Source organism: Anabrus simplex, chromosome 2 (assembly GCF_040414725.1).
Source record: "Anabrus simplex isolate iqAnaSimp1 chromosome 2, ASM4041472v1, whole genome shotgun sequence".
Classification (NCBI taxonomy): domain Eukaryota; kingdom Metazoa; phylum Arthropoda; class Insecta; order Orthoptera; family Tettigoniidae; genus Anabrus; species Anabrus simplex.
In genome coordinates, this window is record NC_090266.1 from 845,315,300 (window position 1) to 845,337,126 (window position 21,827).

The 21,827-nt window shown below is 39.0% G+C and overlaps 1 protein-coding gene across 3 annotated transcripts in view; it reads right to left on the reverse strand.

Annotated features, from left to right (window-relative positions):
• LOC136864504 (lysosomal alpha-glucosidase) overlaps positions 1–21,827 on the reverse strand; it is a 350,034-nt gene that overhangs the window by 41,092 nt on the left and 287,115 nt on the right. For all 3 annotated transcript variants that reach the window (XM_068226300.1, XM_067141562.2, XM_068226301.1), the window contains one exon: positions 2,442–2,629. In XM_068226300.1, the coding sequence (XP_068082401.1) occupies positions 2,442–2,629 (188 nt within the window). The remainder of the gene's footprint in view (positions 1–2,441; positions 2,630–21,827) is intronic.

The following is a 21,827-nucleotide window of genomic DNA, read 5'->3' on the forward strand; positions in this document are numbered from 1 at the left end:
CAGATGGTTTGGAAGATGACTAGAGAGCAGATTTTGGCATATTTGCATGTTTTGTTTGTTTCAAGATATAATATTCCCATAAGAAATAAAGGCAATTTATACCATTTGTAATTGAATGGCTAAGTTTTACAGAGCATATAAATGCATACATATGAAATATGAACATATTCTGGACATACATGCACAATTGCAGTTTTTAATGTTATTTTGTATAAATAACATGTATACTGAAATTAAAATTGGTACAACAATGCAAAAAATTCCATTCACTGCTGAAAGCCTTAACAATGCATTGTTGTTGACAGTCGACAATATTAACAAGAGCTTGATAATGCGTAAATTTTTTTGGTGGCGAATGGTATTGAAATCATCGGAAAATAATGTTTTATGATACCTGAAGTAGCAGAGAGGAGAGATCCTTCCTCGATGCTTGACAGGAACCAACCTACCTCCCCCAAAATATATTCTTACTGATATAGAAGAATTATAGAAACAGAGGCAGCCTGAAACTAAACAATGCCACCATTTTTTTTGTTCCTATGGTCTTGACACTAGCAGGACCTAACCAATTCAGACCAATTGTCTTGTCCAGACAATTAAAATATTTTGTAGCTCTAACAAATCATTCATCTTTGGCGTTATTCAGTATCTGTGGATAATACACCAACATTGGCAAGGCTGTTCAGTGCATTATGAGCTCGTTGGAGCTGCCCCTATGTTGGATCTATAACCTATACTTTCATTTCTTCATTATATGAAGACCAGTAACCATTAGAAGTGTCCGCCTCCGTAGCATAATCATTAGTGTTATTAGATGCTGTCCTCAGGGGTCTGGGTTCGATTCCCAGTACTGCCAGAAATTTAAGGACGGCAAGAGGGCTGGTATGTGGTTGAAATGGTACATGGAGCTCACCACCATTGGGGGTGTGCCTGAAAAGAGCTGCACCACCTCGGGATGAGGACACGAGTTTACTTTTTTTTTTTTTACCACTAGAAGTCATGCCAAAAGGAAAATCAGCTACAAGCTACAAGTATTCTACCTCAGCTGTGGATATTTGGAGAACCAACTTTATACATAGAGGAAAAACAAGTATTTTGCAGAGTATGAAATAGTGCATATACTGTATTTGTGTTTTTTAGTGCATAGGCGCATGCATATTTTGCCGTTTTAAGTGCATAAGGATCTGCCATCTACAGATGACATAAGATGAAACAATAACTCATGTTCGAATTCTACTGACAATGACCACAAGAAAATCAAAAAAGCATCACGTCTGCTCCTAACACTGTGGCTTTCCTACTGTACCATTCCTGACATTTTACTGCATGTTACTAACCACTGAAAATAATCTAAAATAATCTACTAATGTGGTTCAAGCAAAGTGCTGAGTGAGGTGATAAAGCCTTGATTAACAAAGAAGTAAAGGGATGTGCTTGCTGACAAGACCACTGCCAACCTTTACGGCAATAACAAATGAATACAGAATGTCACTAGAATGAAAATGATAGCAGAAACCAGAGATATCAGGGAAAAAATCTGTCCCACTTAACTTTGTTTGTCACAAATTTTATGAGAAGTCACCAGATGCTAACTCGGGATATGGTAGTGAAAAGCTGATAACCAGCTATCTGAGCTGCAATGGGGGCAGTATGGCAAGTCAAGTCATTTCTTTTACTCTTTACTTCTAATTATTAGCTTAAATATGGAGTAAGTTGTTTATGAAGGAAAATATTGTACTTACATGGCACAACCAAGTGACTGACTAAATATCAAAAATGCAAATACCTATAGATGTGTTATTTTAAAACTTCCTTGTTTTTTTTGCTAGTGGCTTTACGTCGCACCAACACAGATAGGTCTTATGGCGACGATGGGATAGGAAAGGGCTAGGAGTGGGAAGGAAGCAGCCATGGCCTTAATTAAGGTACAGCCCCAGCATTTGCCTGGTGTGAAAATGGGAAACCATGGAAAACCATCTTCAGGGCTGCCGACGGTGGGATTCGAACCCACTATCTCCCGGACGCAACCTCACAGCTGTGCGCACGTAACCGCACAGCCAACTCGCCCGGTATATTTTAGAACCAAACAGGTTTATTTCTTTAACCAAACAGTCATCTCCTTCATGCTTCACTGAAATATCCAATACAATAAAAAATAAATAACTACTGAAATAAATGTCAATTCTGCTTTCCCCCCCCACTGTACATCGCCTAATTAATGGACAAAATCGTAGCCCTCCAACTTCTGCTGGCTTTATAGCAGATAAAATTAATTTACTCTTCAAACAAAAATTTATAATAGACTAACCTGTTGGTAATTTGTTTTCATCTGATCAGACAGAATTTGAATTCTAATTTTTGGTACCAGGAAGGAGAACAATATTTCACAAAACTTCACTTTTTTCAATACTAAAATTATGTATTACATATAATGAACTGACCTAGCAGTAGTGGTCATATTTGGGGCTTGCATAGGTAGAACATATCCTCCACGAACCAGCAATGGAATTGTATCAAGGGGAGCCTCCAGAGTGATCCAACCATTAGAGCCAATCTCTGTTATAGGTGCAAGGGTATACCAGTTGTACCATATTGCCTGGGGAAGGTATGCCAATACAGATGTCTTCCCCTAGAGGAAGAAAAGTGAATCATAAAATCAAACCAATTTCCTGACCTAAAAACATATTAAACCAGCACAATTAAATAAAGAACCGAATTGCATGCTAAATTATCACTGTTAACCTCATACAAATGGTGCCACAAACTATTTCACACTTGAAAAGGGAAATCATCCCAGTTGAAGGAGATGTTTCATCTATCAGTGTTGTTCTCTGAAAGAGTGACTGAACATACACATAAAACTAACAGCAGGAGGGACAAATCTAAGTTCTCATTCCTTAACAGACATTTATAGACAGAAGACACTTGCATATTATTATCCTAAACAGCAAACCTTAGACAATTCTTAGGCAATTCTCAGACACTTGCATATTGTTATTCTAAACAGCAAATCTTAGGATACAAACTTCGAAATTTACACAAGATGCAGAAAAATTATTCATTCCTCTTTGTTTCAGAAATCCTCATAGATCATAAATTGCCTTTATAAAAATCACATAAGCTCCAAGTATAGCTCTGAATGCCTAACCAAGAATTTTGACCAAATTCTTGATAAGCTAAGAACCTGGAAATCTTGTTCACTGTTCTATATGTACTTCAATTTTGTTCAAAAATCCAAAAAGTAACAAAGTGTTGGTAATAATTTTATTTTTAAAATCTAGTTTTAAACAACCTATAGTAAACATACGAGTATTAGCCCTGTTTCTTGTTATTAACCCTCTGCTCATCAAAGATAGATAGATAGATAGATAGATAGATAGATAGATAGATAGATAGATAACGTTATTGTTTTTACATCCCACCAACTACTATTTTGACGGTTTCTGGAGAATCCGAGCAGCCGGAATTTTGTCCTGCAGGAGTTCTTTTACGTGCCAGTAAATCTACGAACACGAGGCTGACATATTTGAGCACCATCAAATACCACTGGAATGAGAAAGGATCAAACCTGCCAAGTTGGAATCAGAAGGCCAGCGCCTCAACCGTCTGAGCCACACAGCCTGGCTAGATAGTTATGTGCAGAGGATATACTGTAAAGAGATAAATTACTTATCCTGCCAGGTAACATCAAGAGATACTTGACCCTGTCTCATGCTTAACCAGTAATAATAATATGGTTCATGGTGTGCGTTACTGTAGTCACATCCCAGTTCATGAACCATGGGCAACGGCTGAGTGGCCTAGTAAGTGGTCCTGAGAGTCGGGATACCAGTTGCTACAGAATGGGAGTGGGCATCTCGGACATATTCTGAGTCACGGCCCTCCTTGTGCTCAGGCGGCTAAGCCTATAAAATCCACCAGTGGACCCTAAGCTGTTAAGAGGAGAGATCCTCACTTGGACAATGTGTAAGTAGGGTAGCATCCTGCTTTATGAATTTACCGAGCTCGGAACATTTTAAGCAAGCCTCAGACCTATGGGAGTTACTGAGACCCACTCACATTTGACAGATGAGGGACTCCTTGAAAACAACTTGGCAAACAAAATGGAATTCGATGGGGAGCTATCAATATTAATGGGAATTATGGAAGAAAGAAAGAAAGAAAGAAAGAAAGAAAGAAAGAAAGTAGAACAGGCTGAGTCAGCAAAGAGGATGCATCTGGATATGCTAGGAGTAAGTAATATTTGGGTAAGGGGAGATAACAAGGAAGAGATGGAGATTATAAAGCGTACTTGGTGGATAATAAAAAGGGAAAGGCAGAGTGTAGGGTAGGGCTTTTCATCAGAAATATTTTTGCATGCAACACAGTTTCTGTTAGGCACGTAAATGAGCGAATGACGAGGGTATCTCCCAACTACCTCTACCCACAAACCTGCTCCAGTTGTCAGCTCCTCTCCATAGAGTAAGCTACCTGGCACGCTGCGGCAAGATGAGTTCTCACACTTTAACTTTCTCTACCTTTGCTTCATTTGACTTGCCCTTTACAGAACTCCATATTAAAATTGGCTCTCCGTTTTCTCTAGGTTTCACGTTCCGCTTGAACTGAGGAACCTCGGTCCTACATATCATCCTAGGACCTACATGTACACTAAAAACCACCTTCCGATGCACATAGTACAACTTTAAGAAAAGAAGACTATGCAACAAACAGTGCTCAGTTTATTCCTCAGTGCTGTATTTCTCTATGAATAAGATACTTACCAAGATTTTAACATGTCCATAAAGTTTTATCATACCAAAGCACAACTTTACAGAAAGTGTCTCAACTCATGTACCAAAACAACACAAGACTATTAAGCCTCCAACGCGTAGCAATCCTCAGATATTTTATATGAACTACTTTAAATTTGCCATTATACGAATTTTACCTACTATGTGTGTATTGTTGCTATATGTGAATTTATTCTCTTGCTTGGTTTTATGTAAGGCTGATGATGACATTGAAAACATGCCGAGACCGGTACCTTTATAATAATACAAATGTTGTAATATAATTTATGTGCAATAGTTTTGTATGTACTGAAAAGGTGGATTCCATTATATTAAATTAGTTTTGTGACATGGGTAGATTTGGAAGTTGGAGGAATTAGGACAAGAATTGTCTCGTATTCACCATGTGACGGTGCAGATGAGGATGAAGTTGACAAGTTTCATGAAGCATTGACTGACATCGTAGTCAGGGTCAACAGCAAGGATAGGATGTGCTAATGGGCGATTTCAATGTGAGAGTTGGAAATAGAATTGAAGGATACGAAAGAGTGATTGGTAAACGTGGGGAAGATATGGAAGCTAATAGGAATGGAAAGCATTTGCTGGACTTTTGTGCTAGTATGGGTTTAGCAGTTATGAATACCTTCTCCAAGTATAAGGCTATTCATCGCTACACATCGCACGGTAGCGGAACAGGTCCATAATAGACTACATAATAGACTATATCTTAACCGACTTCGAAATCAGGAAATCTGTTAGGAATGTAAGGGTTTTCTGGGGATTTTTCGATGATTCAGACCACTATCTGATCTGTAGTGAACAAAGTATCTCTAGGCCTAGGATAGAGAAAGTAAAATCTGTCTGCAAACGAATAAGGGTAGAAAATCTCCAGGACAAGGAAATTAGACAGAAGTACATGGATATGATTAGTGAGAAGTTCCAAACAGTGGACAGCAAGCAGGTTCAGGATATAGAAAGAGATGGGTGACATACAGGGATGCTGTAGTAGAAACAGCAAGAGAATGCCTAGGAACAACTGTGTGTAAAGATGGGAAAAAGCGAACATCTTGGTGGAATGATGAAGTGAGAGCAGCTTGTAGATGTAAAAAGAAGGCTTATCAGAAATGGCTCCTAACAAGGGCTGATGCAGACAGGGAATTGTATGTAGATGAAAAAAAAAAAAAAAAGAAAAAAAAAACAGAGCAAAACAAATAGTTGTTGAATCCATAAAGAGGTCATGGGAAGATTTTGGTAATAACCTGGAAAGGCTAGGTCAAGCAGCAGGGAAACCTTTCTGGACAGTAATAAAGAATCTTAAGAAGGGAGGGAAAAGGGAAATGAACAGTGTTATGGGTAATTCAGGTGAACTCATAATAATAAGATGTGTTTTGCTCAATTGATTCATTGGCTGATGATGATGCGCAGTGAGCATCGAAACTAGTACCAATCTTCTTTAAACGACATGTGATATATACTCACATCAATAAATATTTACTGTATTGAAAAGGTGGACCCTCAACATTTTCATTTTACTGTAACAGGAAGGATTGCAACAACTATCGAGGTATCTCATTGATTAGTATACCAGGCAAAGTATTCACTGGCATCTTGGAAGGAAGGGTGTGATCAGTGGTTGAGAGGAAGTTGGATGAAAACCAGTGTGGTTTCAGATCACAGAGGGGCTGTCAGGATCAGATTTTCAGTATATGCCAGGTAATTGAAAAACGCTACAACAGGAATAGACAGTTATGTTTCGTAGATCTAGAGAAAGCATATGACAGGTACCGAGGGAAAAGATGTTTGCCATACTGGGGGACTAGAGGATTAAGGGTAGATTATTAAAATTAATCAAAGGCATTTATGTTGACAATTGGGCTGCAGTGAGAATTGACAGTAGGATGAGTTCTTCGTTCAGGGTACTTACAGGGGTTAGGCAAGGCTGTAAGTTTTCACCCTTGCTGTTCGTAGCTTACATGGAACATCTGCTGAAAGGTATAAAGTGGCAGGGAGGGATTGAGGTAGGTGGAAATGTAGTAAGCAGTCTGGCCTATGCTGACGACTTGGTCTTAATGGCAAATTGTGCCGAAAATCTTCAGTCTAGTATGTTGGAACTTGAAAATAGGTGCAATGAGTTGGTATGAAAATTGGCCTTTCCAAGACTAAACTGATGTCAGTAGGTAAGAAATCCAAGAAAATTGAATATCAAATTAGGAAAACAAAGCTGGAACAGGTAGATTATTTCAAATATTTAGGATGTGTGTTCTCCCAGGATGGTACTATAGCAAGTGAGATTGAATCAAGGTGTAGTAAAGCTAATGCAATGAGCTCGCAGTTGCCATCAACAGTATTCTGTAAGAAGGAGGTCAGCTCCCAGACGAAACTTTTACATTGGTCTGTTTTCAGACCAACTTTGCTTTAGGGGAGTGAAAGCTGGTGGACTCAAGGATATCTTATTCATAAGTTAGAAAGTAACAGACATGAAAGTAGCGAGGATGATTGCTGGTACAAACAGGTGGGATCAATGGCAGGAGGGTACTCAGAATGAGGAGATAAAGGGCTAAGTTAGGAATGAACTCGATGGATGAAGCTGTGCGCATAAACCCGCTTTGGTGGTGGTGGGGGGGGGTCATGTGTTGCAAATGGAGGAGGATAGGTTAGCTAGGAAAAAAATTGGACTCTGTTATGGAGGGTAAGACAAGTAGAGGGAGACCAAGATGATGATGGTCAGACTCAGTTTCTAACGATTTAAAGATAAGAGTATTGAACTACATGAGGCCACAGCACTAGTTGCTAAGAGAGGATTTTGGCAAAGTTTAGTAAATTCACAGAAGCTTGCAGACTGAAAGGCATAACGGTCTATAATGGTGATGAATGTATGTATGTATAATAATAATAATATTGGTTGTATGTCCCATTAATTACTTTTATGATTGAGCAAGTGGCTGCACAGTTTGGGTCACAGATATCAGCTTGCACTCGGGAGATAGTGGGTTCGAACCCCACCGTCGGCAGCCTGAAGATAGTTTTCCATGGATTACCATTTTCACACCAGGCAAATGCTGGGGCTGTACATTAATTAAGGCCACAGTTGCTTTCTTCCCACCCCTAGCTTTTCCTTATCTCATCATCACTGTAAAACCTTCCTGTGACAGTGCGATGTACAGCCAAATGAAAAAAAAAAAAAGTGAGAGAGAAACATAAAAACACAAACAAAGGGGCAGGGGAGGACAATCCCACATTTTCATACACAGCCCTTTTCATACAGACAGGCTTTTTTCCTCATCTTTTACAAACCAGATTTGCATTAAGATCTGAAGAGTCTGTGGAGAAATACCAGAAAGAACTGGAATCCTTGAACTTATACAAGAGGGATGAAATTGCTAGGAAAATTCAGGAGAGAGCCAAGTAGAAAATATTCCTGGAAAAAAGGGGAAAAACATACATTTTCTGGGAATTCAGTGTCGATGACAAATCTCTAGCTATGACATAACAGACTCTCACAAGACTCATACCCCCAATTAAAATTCTTGGGTGACCTCTTGAAAATGTTTAAGAAAAAGATGAAAGTGAAGCAAGCGGATGCTCTCCTTGTACTCTCGTTCAGTTATATCCTGGAGAACAACATTAGGGAAAGGAAGGAAACAGAAAAGAAATTACTTCCAAAATGGAGTGAGAGTTGATTACAAGAACACCGGCATCACACTTCATTACTTGGCCTTTGCCGACAATGTCATTCTCCTTGTAGACAATCTTCAAATGGTAGTGAAACAGACTGAAACACTACAAAAAGTAGCAACTAGGATTGGCTGAAGGATCTTCTTTGAAAAGACGGAGTATACTGATTTGGACAAGACAGACACAACCCACATGTTAGAGACGATGTATAGAATTATATGGGAGATTGAGGAATTTAAGTACACTGGTGAGATTCTTATCCCCAAAGGCAATGAAACGAAAGCACTGGAGAAAGAAAAGAAAAAAATACAAATAGCCTTAAAACTATGCCTATATCTACAAATCCAGATCCACCTTCTTTCAGAGACACTACAGCACAGTTGTCTGACCAGCCCCTAAGCTAACCATCTTCAGAGCTGCCAACAGGGGGGTTTGAACCCACTACCTCCTGGATAGATGTTTAAGAAGAGCAAAGGAGAATAAGAATGACCTTACAATAGTAATGTCGGATGTTACACAGACTTTTGATAATGTTGGTCTTGATCATTTAGATAACTGTCTTGATACTCAGCCTATACTAATAAGACTTTGTGGGATAGTTGAGAGTTTGTGCAAGAGAAACTATACCAGGATTCATGCCTTGAAACAAGTATATGAAAGTACTGAATTCAGAAAAGGACTTTTCCACAGATTTCCTCTTTCTCAGATTCTTTCAAATCAAAATCTCTTTATTTGCAGATGAGGTGTCTACCTCGGTGGCAAATGGTACACTAAACTACATTATTGTCAAGCACTAAATTTTAGATTAACAAGAGAAGAAAATTTTCCTAGAATACAATATTATACAATTTACACTAACAATTTTTTCTATTAAACACACAGCTCATCCTTAATAAATTTATATTGTTTACAAAATTCTACTTATAATATCTCCTGTACTTACAAATATAGTCAACTCATATACAGTATGTGGAATTACTTCAAATAATACTATACAACTGGTATAAGATTGACATTTACATTGCATTTATTTACTTATTTATTTTTTACCCATTTTGGAACCTAAGTAGCATAACGACCTGCTGCGTCTTAACCAGAGACCCCTTTTGCCTCCACTTTTCAGAGTTCCTGAAGGGCCTTCACAGCTACCATAGCGGTCCCAGGGCCCTCACCCCTACAGGCAGTCCCCTACTTTGGCTATCCAAACTCCTTAGACCAGGGGATGGAATTAATTTTTCACACACTTTTTTTTTTCTTTTTTTTTTTTTTCTTTACAATAACCTACACTGGTCAAATGCCCACTAACATTTCATTCATTTTCTCTCTTGCTGTTTATTCTCTTCTTGAATATCTGTACAGATTTTGGAAAAGGATCAAACACTACCCCTGGTAAACTGTTCCACTCCTTCACGCCCTTCCCAATGAATGAAAATTTACCCCAATCGCTTCTGCTAAAAATTCCTTCTAATTTTATACTTGTGGTCAGTCCTGCCGATATAATTATTTTCCAACTGAAGCCTCACACGGATATCTCCCCATGCTTCTTCTTCTGTATAGACTCTATATAATCCTTTAAGTCTAGTTTTTTCCCTTCCTTTACTTAAAGATTCCCACCCAAGTTCCTTTAACATTTCTGATACACTACTCTTTCTCCTGAAATCCCCTGTTACAAATCTTGCTGCTTTCCTCTGCACACTATCTATTTCTTTTATTAGGTATTCTTGGTGAGGATCCCAAACACTGTTTGCATATTCCAATCATGGACAAACCATACTTAAGTAACTTTTCTCTTTTAATTCTTTTTTGCATCCTTTAAGTAGCCTCATTATGACAGGTAACGATCTGTATGCTTTCCCAACAATGTTATCCACATGACCCTTCCAGTGCAAATTACTTTCAAATCTCACACCTAAGTACTTGCACTTGCCGTCTTTTGGGATAACTACCTCATCCAAAGTATATTCAAATTCAGTTTTAAAACTCCTGTTTGTAAATGTTGTAACAGTTGATTTGCCTCCATTAACCTTCATATTATTTTCTTCAACCCATTGTTGGATACTCTCAAGGTCCCTTTGTAATTCTGAACAATCCTTAATGTTATTTATTTCCTATAAACAATTATGTCAACTGCATACAATCTTATGTTTGATGTTATATTATTCCCTAAATCATTTGTGTATATTAAGAAAAGTAATGGACTGATTATACTACCCTGTGCAATTCCTTTCCAAACTTTCTCTTCCTGCAATACATTATTTTCTACTTTGACTTTCTGAACCCTTGAACTTAGAAATGTTTTTATCCAAGGTGTAACCCTTATGTCCAATCCTATTCCCTCCAATTTCTTTAATAATATTCCATGTTCCACTCTATCAAAGGCTTTGGAAAGATCTATGGCTATGCAATCTAACTGGCCTCCTGAATCCAACTGATCTGATATGTCCTGCTGAAATCCCACCAGTTGTGCCTCACAAGAAAATTTCTTTCCAAATCCATACTGGCTCCTAATGAACAAATTTTTATTATCACATATCCCTCTGATCTACTTTGATATTAAACTCACCAATATTTTACAAACTACACTGGTCAGGCTGATTGGTCTGAAGTTCTCTGGTTACCTTTTATCACCCTTTCCTTTATAAATTGGTATTATTATAGATTCCTTCCATTCCTTTGGTATTACACTATTATATATGACATAGTCAAAGAGAAATTTTAAATAAGGCACTATGTACCACCCCAATGTCTTTAATACCTCCCCAGTAAGTTGATCACTTCCTGCTGCTTTTCCTTGCTGAAGCAGCTGGATTTCTCTGAAAATATCTTCATTTGTGAATGAGAAGCTTCTTGTTTCCCTATGTGTCTCTCCCTCTCCATATTCTGTTTCGGTTTCCAACTCCTGACAATCTTCTACTGAATCTCTGAATTCCCTACTAAATAAGTTTGCTTTCTCAGTATCTGTTAAATAGTGTTCACCCCCTTCTTCCACCATTGTAGGAATTTGGATTCCTTTTCCTTTTTGATTTCTGATATATGAATACACCATTTTCCATTTCCCTTTGTGGTCATTACCCTCTTGAAGTATGCCATTCATACAATTCTCTTTTGCTTCCTTTTTCACTCTATTCAGTTCCCTCATTACCTGTTTTCTAGTTACTCTACTCTCCCTACCCTCTTTGATTTTCCTGTTTACTATTCTACATTTTCTTTTTAATTTTCTTATTCCTTTAAAGTTAGCCCAAAGTGTATCCACATTACTCCCTTCACTTATCCAACAACTGAATTGTGATTTAAGGTAAGTCCCAAATTCATCAACTTTAGTTTTTCTGTACAATTTCTTGTCTTGTACGCCCTCTTATTAAGCCTTTTTTGAACCAGTCCTACATCCATTATTACAGCCTTACGGTCACCTATTCCTTCAATTACCTCAGTTTTTTCAACAATTTCCCATGCTTTAACCAAGAATACATCTAGTAAGTTATTGAGACGAGTTGGTTCTTGTACTACTTGTGTATACCCTCCCTCCCAAATTAACTTATTTGCCAGTTTCTGTTCATGGGCTTCACTTGCAGCTCCATTCCATTCAACTTCAGGCAATTTAGATCTCTCCCAATTATTACCATATCATTATTATTGTTTTTATGAGTATAATATATTATTTTCTCAAATATTTCCATGTCTCTTTCCTCTCTTCCAGGCCTATATGTTCCTATAATTTCCGCCTCCTTCATATTATCACAAACTAATTTTATCCCTAATATTTCATCCCTTTCATCGGTAAACCATTCATGTGAACAATAAGTTTCCTTCACCAGAATAAACACCCCCTCCCATTTTATCTCCTCGGTCTCTACGATAGACTGTATACCCTTCTGGAAATACTTCTCTATTACCCACCCCTTCTCTCAACCACGATTCCACTCCTATCACCACATCAGTCTCATAAGATTCCATCAATGTACTGAATTTTAATTGTTTATTTACTACACTCTGACAGTTCACCAAGAGCAATCTCAGACCCCCTTCCTCCCTAAAACTTGACTGTTGCACTTGGGTAACTTGAAATTCCTTACTTTCCTGAGTTTCATTTTCTAGTTGACTGAGCCAGCTTGAAGTACAGCTGGCTCTTTCTACTAGTTTTCCTGGTCAGTATTATAACTCAAGGGAGTTGCCTTTCTTACAGTACATATCTTAAGATTAATAAAATCTAGAACAATATTTGCTATCCTTTGTTTACTGGAATTGTTTGGATGAAGACCATGCTTTGTGTAACAGTGTGTCTCAAAACTGCTGCATTCAATTACCTGGGTATTACAAAAATGTTTACAAATTTTAACCATATCTGTATTAACTTTGTCCACTTCAATGTTCACACATAAATCTCTAATCAAATCATGCTTGTGGGGCACATTCACTACAAAGATGTTAGTGTGAGTCAGTTTTCCTAGTGTACATTTAAGTTCAGAAATTACATTCTTAGCATCGTTGTGTGCTACGTCGATAGTCCCGCCGATGATCACTACTGCATCATGATTTCCGAGATTTCTTGCTGCCTGCTCCATGTTTTCCAATTCCTTCTTGATTGGGGCCCCAGGATAGATGACGGCCAATGCTGCAATATCTTCATTGTTCATTTTCTTCGCAATTCCCCTCGCCTGGCTATCACCAAATATAAGAGTGTTCGACACTTTCGCCGGTGCACTGTGTGGGATTTTAGGCCTAACTTTGCCACTTCTCGTAACGGAGTTTGCGCTATACGTTTGACTGCTTCCCATACGGATAAATCCTTGCATATCTCTTACTTCCCTCAGGGCTGAAAATCTATTTTTGGTATCAATTACAAAGTTGTTCTTAATTTTTTTTTTTGCTAGTTAGTTTACGTCGCACCGACACAGATAGGTCTTACGGCGACGATGGGACAGGAAAGGGCTAGGAGTGGGAAGGAAGCGTCCGTGGCCTTAATTAAGATACAGCCCCAGCATTTGCCTGGTGTGAAAATGGGAAACCACGGAAAACCATTTTCAGGGCTTCCGACAGTGGGGTTCGAACCTACTATCTCCCGAATACTGGATACTGGCCGCATTTAAGCGACTGCAGCTATCGAGCTCAGTTGTTCTTATTTACCTGTACACTTTTCCTCCTAGAATCTGAAGCAACTTGAAACCACGCGCTAGAATTCACGGAGCCACCTGTGTTCTGAGTGTTTACTGGTACCGGTACTTTCGATTCCAGTAAACATACCTTCTCTTTTAAAATCTCACTCTCTACTTTTAATGCTTGTAAATCCTGTAGCAATAAAGAGAGAATTACAAGTACATTATCATTACCTCCATCCTCCAAGGAATGAGACGCTAGCGATTCGTTGACCGTTGTAGGCCTAGGTTTGTTACCACTATTCAAATTGCACTCGCCACAGCTCACACAGGTCCAAGTATCTTCATTTTTAGCAAAATCTTTTCAATGTGATAGTTGATTTCATCCTCAATGAATTATCAGAGAAACAGATTAATGACTCATTTGGTTTTGAAATTTCACTTGATCTAGACAAATTAACAATAGTTGCATTTGCAGATGACACAGTAGTTATTGGGAATTCGATGGATGCTGCGCAGGAGTTAAGTCATGGCCATTTCTCAACTTCAGCAAATTGTTCTTGACCTGAATGTGGCAAAATCATCTTTAATTACTATGTTACAGAATGCCTCTTCTTGAATCATCAATCTTGTATAAAGGCAAAGGGAACCGAAGATACCATTAAATAATTTGGGAGTAAATTTTAAAGAAGAAATACTTTTTTGATCCAGAAAGAATTGTAATAACTCTAAGGGAAGATTTTAAAACCTGGTATTTACACAAATGCTACATCCCCATCAGAAACTAAATACCATTAACCAGTATACTTGTACATGACTGAAACTAATAAGCCCCACACAGAAGGCACCATTGCACCAGTTACCACGGGATTCTTTCAGAAGACATACACAAGATTATTTGATGTTCTGTTAAGGAGATGCTTTTCTTACCAGTTGACATCCCCAACAGTGTGTTATACGAGGGCAGATCAGAAATAAGTTGCACTTCCCAGTTATGGCCATTTATTACACCACCTATAAAACAGCAACACGACTATAACGACATACACTGTAACGTCACTTTTCCACATAGTTCCCAAGAGACTCCAAACATTTCTGCGAACGCACAACCAACTTGTCGATGCCGGATGCATAGAAATTTTTCTGCAACCACTTGGAGACAGCGGCCTTCACCTCCTCATCGGTCTGGAAATGTCGATCACCGAGCTCCATTTTGAGCTTACCAAACAGATGAAAGTCACATGGCGCTAGGTTGGGACTGTAGGGTGGATGTTGCCAGACCTCCCACTTGAAACGCTGCAGCAGTTCTCTTGTTTGGCTGGCCTTGTGAGATGTTGCGTTATTGTGCAACAAAATCACACCGGCGCTTCTCTTTAATCGCTTTACACAACCGGTGCAACGTTTGACAATACAACGCTGCGTTGATCGTCGTTCCTTTCGGCATTAATTCCACGTGCAGCAAACCCTCCATGTCAAAGAACACTGTCGCCATATCCTTACCGGCTGAAGGTTGAACCTTGGCCTTCTTTCATTGTGGTGATCAGGGGTGCACCCATTCCAGTGATGTTCGTTTCGTTTCGGGGGTGAAGTGGTGGACCCACACTTTGTCGCCTGTGAAGATTCACCACAGAAACCTGTTGCCGTCTGCGGCATAGCATTGCAAAAATGCCAGGGAGGATTGGAAACGTAGTCTGTTGTGCTCATCGGTGAGCTTACGATATCCAAGGTCCTCGCGAACAATGGCGAACGCACTGCCATACGACATGTTCAGCTGCGTCGTGATTTCTCTCAGTTTAATGCGCCGGTTCTGTCTAATGATCGCATTCACACTGTTGACCTTTGCACGGGTCCTGGACGTTGCGGGCCTGCCTTCGTGATGGTTGTCCGTGATATCCGTGCGTCCGGCTTCGAATTGCTGACACCATTTTATGATACCTTGCTGGGAAATGGCCTGCTCCCCATACACAGCACTAATTTCACAATGGATGTCCGTGCAATTCTTCCTTTTGGCCCATAGGAATCCGGATTGTCGCACGCACCTCAGAGTGAACGTCCAGTTGACGCGCCATTGCATTTGGCCGCTATTCACACAATACTAGACGAGACACAACAGTGACCTGACCAACAGATGTGTGGGCTGTGTCTGTCCCTTTCTCCGCTGTGCCCACGTTTGTGACACACAGCGCGCTGCTGCGGCGTGTTAGTGCAACTAACCTTTTGATCCACCTACGTATTCAAGCTGCTTGGGAAGCGATCCTCCAGTATTGTAATGTCTTTATAATGTTAATGAAAGCTGATAATGCACGTAAATAATAATGGCGTGTGGCCTCCGGAGAGGCCTGGTGCAGGACTTTCGATTTGATGCCCCTGTGGCCAAAGACCAGCATGCTAACCATTTAGCCATGGAGCCGGACCATATGTAAATACAGTAAGATGTTGGAAGATGAGTTAAAAAATTTTTAAAACTTGATGTGATCGCCTTACTTTTCCTTTACCATCAGGAATGACAAAGACAACGGTGATCAAATTTAGGATTGCATAACCACGAGTATGAAATTGGGAATCAATGTCTACAAGGGGTAGGGGTGGCAATGAACAGTATGATACCCAAGTCTACCAAGTGGATATCTAACAGGAACAGGTCATCTACTTTGGAGTGGACATGTTTAAAAAAGGATGAAACTGTTACTGCAGTTTGAGTCATTCCCAGTTGGCTGCCAAAACACTGAAGCCCTGGATCATGTCTTGGGACAATGTGACCATGGAATGCTCATTCGGAACTTACATTGCCACATTGTAAGGTCAAAGATAGCTGACACTCTGGAAAAGAAGGGCTGTACAGTAGATGACATGATAGCATACTCTACTAACACAAAGAGAAGTGTAACTACGGATACCACAATAACATCTGAGTTGGGAAACGAACAAGTTACAGAGGTACACCAAGAAAAGAAGAGTATTTATGAATGAACCCACAGTAAATTTTTTCAGAGATACATATCACTTGGAGTCAATTGAGGGTTATGATCGTTTACTGGAAGCTCGAGCAGCCATACCAAGGTTTTCGAAAATTGAGTCATTCCCAGGCTTATCATCCTACCTTAGGGAGAAGGGATTGTAGTGACGGTGCTGAAGAAATCCTGCCAAATCTTAAATGACCATCTCAATAGAAATATTTTGAGTACGATTTGCTATAACTGTTATATAAAATTTCTGTTAGTGAATACACTGCCTTTTTGGAAGGCAGTTTTGTAAAATAAAATACATTATTAACAAACAATTAATGAATATAAATATTTGAGATTCACTGCAAATAAAATGCCATAATAATAGCAGTAATAGTACACTAACAGAAGGAAGAGGAAGAAGACCTGTTATTTCACGAGCTCTTGCCGTGTACGAATTTTAATTTGGTATATTCATTACTTATTTATTTATTTATTCATTTATTTGTTTAATTATTAGATACAGCCTATGGAGGGCCATTTTACATTAATAATAATAAGTTTAAGTATAAAAGATAACAAAGGTATAAACAACAATATTAAGTATCAACAATAAATTAACAATTAGTAACAATAACAATGTAACAACAATGGCAACGATAACTGGCAAGTGTCGGTTGCAGAAATTAGGAAGAAGAAAGGTCGAGGATTGGATGGACGGAAGAAAATGGAAACCTGAAGAGGACTTTAAAGGAATCATTTAATTTTTTGTTTGAAGTATGCGAAAGGTGTGAATATGTCGATATCGGGTAGTGAGTTACCAAGAGTACGGAGACGGTGGAAGACAAGGTTAGGCACGGACGGGACACATGATGAGTGCACCGGTTGCGTGTTGGGTGGGGAGGAACGTGTATAGCGAAGTATGCCGGAAGAGTATTAGATTTGATGTAGCCATTGATTATTTTATGGTGGCAACATAGATTGGAGAATTGTAAATGGCTTCTCAGGTCAAGTATACCCAGATACAGTGGAACCTCGATTATCCGTTCCCGGAAAATACGTTTTCCCGGAATATGCGTTCAAATTACGTGGTCCCGCGAGCATCGTAATTGAATCACGTTGTAAAAGTCCCGCATTATCCGTTCCTCGAAGAAACGATTTCCCGGATCAACCGTCCAGAAATTCCAGTCCCATCAACGCTAAATCCTCGATCAATCGTTTTTTAATAAACTGTATCTCACAAAAGGACGGCTATGGCATATTTATGGAGCTTGGCGTTACTGCACCGGTACTGGAAAAGCGATCGGCGGTGAACTTGCATAAGGGACCATCTTAGCATCGCATTCGGGTGGTATTGTTTAGAAAATCTCGGAAAATCATAAAGCAGAGAATGGCGACAACAACTGCAAGGAGACACGGCGCATTTTGACAGCTCTGCTTGAAGACGGAACGAGTTTCGTCAAATGTTCGCACTTATAAAACGTCCATATTATGTCCAGGGTTAGATGTTTATATTTTTACTTTTTTCGATCGTACTGCCGAAGAGGTTTTTGGCACTTTGCTCAGGGCACTGCAGAGTAACTGGGCTTTCAGGCAGGAATCGAAACTGCTTCTTAACACAAATTCAGTATTTTTGATATTATCGTTCATGATTATGTTAGCGAGACCAAAACACATGTTGCACCTAAATGTAATTTTAAAAAAAGAAAGCCATGGGAGGTCTTGGAATTGCCTATTACTGTTTAGGTCCTAATGTAAGACTGGGAATTTTACGTTTTCGTGTTAAAATACCAAAAACCGCAGTCGTTTTATCTGCGCACGTTACATTTTAAATGGTTGGTATAATTTCAAACTCGTACTGACATGTGCAGCGAGCACGCTTTCCAGATGACCTCAAGGTCACGAATAACCGTAATTTCTGAAGTTTTGATATTTCTTTTATCTTTTCAATTTGATTGGATTTGTGACGCGCAGAATTGAATATAATGCATATAATGCATTCGAGAACTTTTAAGAATCGATACTTACATTCGAAACCATGTTTTCGAGTTTAACATAACCTTTAAAAGTCGACGTAGGCCTAATTTGCGCGGTACGAGATTTCCAGAAACTGACTACGAACAGTATACCGGAGACCAAATTACAATGAAAGATTACAAATGAACTGATTTCGCATTCATTTTGGGTGCTTTCGTATCTAATGTGCTTTATTTTATTAGACGAGAGAATTAAAAACTACTTGTGGTCGATTGTCGTTGAGCTTGGCGTTATTAGATTTTTCGAAGAGTTTGGCTAGCCTAATCAAAGTCGCTGAACTGAAAGAAGTTTTCACGGGAAACTGACGAAGATTCCCCTGTAAAACTGAATATAAAGTATCGAGATTTTGAACTCGCGTACCGGTAATTAATGCGGTTTCGTGGTCTAACATGTCCGCCTCACATCCAGAGGTCCGGGTTCGATTGCGACCAGGTCAGACAATTTTACCTGGATATAAGTCTGGTTCCAGATCCACTCAGCCTACGTGATTACCTTTAATTGTGAAGCTATCTAATGGTGAGATGGCGGCCCCGATCTACAGAGCCAGGAATATCGGCCGAGAGGATTCGTCGCACCGACCATGCGCATCTCGTAATCTGGAGTCCTTCGGGCTGAGCAGCGGTCGCTTGGCAGGCAAAGTCCCACTGGGGCTGTAGTTTGGTTTGGTTTGGGAGTTTTGTAAGATTATAATTATACATATTTCATTTTTGTGATGTTTAGCCAAATTGTTGATGGTTTTCATTCATTCCCGGATTTTCCGTTTTCCCGTATTGTACGTTTTATTTTCATGGTCCCTCGAAAAACGGAGAATCGAGGTTTCACTGTAGTTCAAAATGTCAGATTTAGTTTTGTTCTCAAAATCAGGATTGCAAGTCTTAACAATGAAAGTGAAAAACTTAAAAATACTATTTAGTTGAGATATGTTTGTGATAGCAGATGAGGACCAAATAGGGGGACAAAGGTCAATAATGGGGAGAACATACGAGACAAAGTATAATTTTAAGGCGTTAATATCATTAATTTCAGTAAACCTGTAAAGAATGCCTAGAGTACGCATAGCACAGGATTTTATGAGGTGAATGTGAGCAGAGAAGGTTAGTTTACAGTCTATTATAACATCTAGGTCTCTTACCTGAGAAGCTGATTGCAATGTATTTCCCTGGATGGTATGGGCAGTGTTCATTCCTTGCTTTAGCAATGAAAAGGAGATTGTATTGCACCTCTTAACATTGGGAGAAAGATTCCATTTCTTAAACCAGTCACCACACGAATTGAGAACAGTCTGTAATTCATCACAATCATCAGGTGTAGACACTTCTCTTAGGTCACTGGTGTACAAGAGGAGGGAACACTGACTATTTTGGGTGCAGAGAATTATGTCATCGATATCAAGAACAAAGAGTAGGGGTCCCAGAATACTGCCCTGAGATACACCTGATAACACAGATAACCATGATGCAGCAGATTCAGGGAGTACCACTCTTTGTTTTTTGCACTTCTTCTTATTTCTATTTTCTATTGCTGAAATGATGTGGTGATTGAAAACTGCGAGGTTAGTGAGGCAAGATTTTCCGGCAGAGAATTCGTGTTGTTCTTCAGATAGGTACGGGTGTGTGAAAAAAGAGGAGTCGGCGGTGGATTATTCTTTCAAGGACAGAGGATAATATTGGGACGATAGATATTGGGTGGTATGATGAGAGATCATGTTTGTTGCCAGATTTGAAAACAGGTATGATATCAGCTTGTTTCCAGCTGCTGGGGAATGTACCTGTAGCCATACACAGATTTAAAATAGTAGATAACGGTCCACAGAGAAATGCAGAAGTATTTTTGAGGAATATAGGGCTGATATCATTGGGCCTGGTGGAGCGGTTTGTTGGGAGACTATTGAGAATATTTTGAACTTCGTTATGGGTCGCTGATATTTGTGACAGTGAGCAACTGCAAACACTACTGATCTGTGGTAGTTCTGTGATAAGTGCGGGAGGGGTAAAGGTAGAGTGAAAGTCGTCATCATCATCATCATCAATGTCCCACTCCAGTCGCCCAGGTGTGGTTAACAGGCCTCCTCCACTCCTTCCTGTCCTTCCACTTTTCCTGCTCCATTACTTCTGCCACATCCAATCTAATGTCTTTCTAAATCTGATCCATCCACCTTCTTCTCGGTCTTCCAACTGGTCTCTTTCCCTTAACTTCTCTTTCCAATTCCCTTCTTGCTACCCATTCCTTTCCCATTCTTGTTACATGTCCGAACCATCTCAGCCTTGCTTTCTGTATCTTCTGTACTAACGGTTCTATATTTAGCTCTTCTCTGCTTTTAATATTTTGAATTCTATCTCTTCTTGTCTTTTTAACCAATGTTCTTAAAAATTTGATATCTACTGCTTGGATCTTACTGTCTTGTCTCTTATTAGTTACTAGCGTTTCTAGTCCGTATGTTACAACTGGTATGAAATACTGTTTATATAATGTTAATTTTATTCTCTTGGGTACTTTGTCATCCCATAAAAGCTCTCTGACTTGATGATAAAATGTTGTACCTTTACATAGTCTGTTATTAATTTCAGGGTTGATTTCATTACTTCAATTACTAATACTACCCAGATATGTAAACTGTTCTACATTCTCTAATCGTTCCCCGTCTATGTTCACTTGGCTTCTCTTTTTCTCTTTTCCACAGTGCACGACTACAGTTTTCTTTTTACTAATTACCATTCCAAACTCCTTCAGATTTTCATTCCAAACGCCCAGTGTTCTTTGTACTTCCTTTTCTCTCTTTCTCCAAATCACTACATCATTTGCAAATACCAAAGCATTCACTTCATCACTACTAATACTCTGTTTTACACGTTTTATGATTTCATCCTTCATCTTGATTTATTCTTCACCGTGTTCCTTTCTTTTATTTCTTTTTTTTTTTTTAAATTTTGTCTGTCCACCATCGTGTTTCCTTTTATTCATCCATCAATATAATACACAATAATGGCGACAGTGCACTTCCTTGCTTGAGACCTCTTTTTGTATAAAATGTTTTAGAGTCACCACTCCCCACTTGTACACTGCTTTAATCTCATGATACAACATTTTTATCCTGTTAATTAATGATTCTGGTACATTCCATTTCAGTAGACATTCCCATATATGTTTTCTCTTAACTGAATCATAAGATTTTTCCAAATCCAAAAATACGAAGATAATTTCCTTGTTCCTTTCCAGATGATTTTCCATTATCGTTCGCACTGTAAATATCAAGTCTATTCAGTCTAAAGCCATATTGTTCTTCCTCTAACTGCATTTCTATTATATCC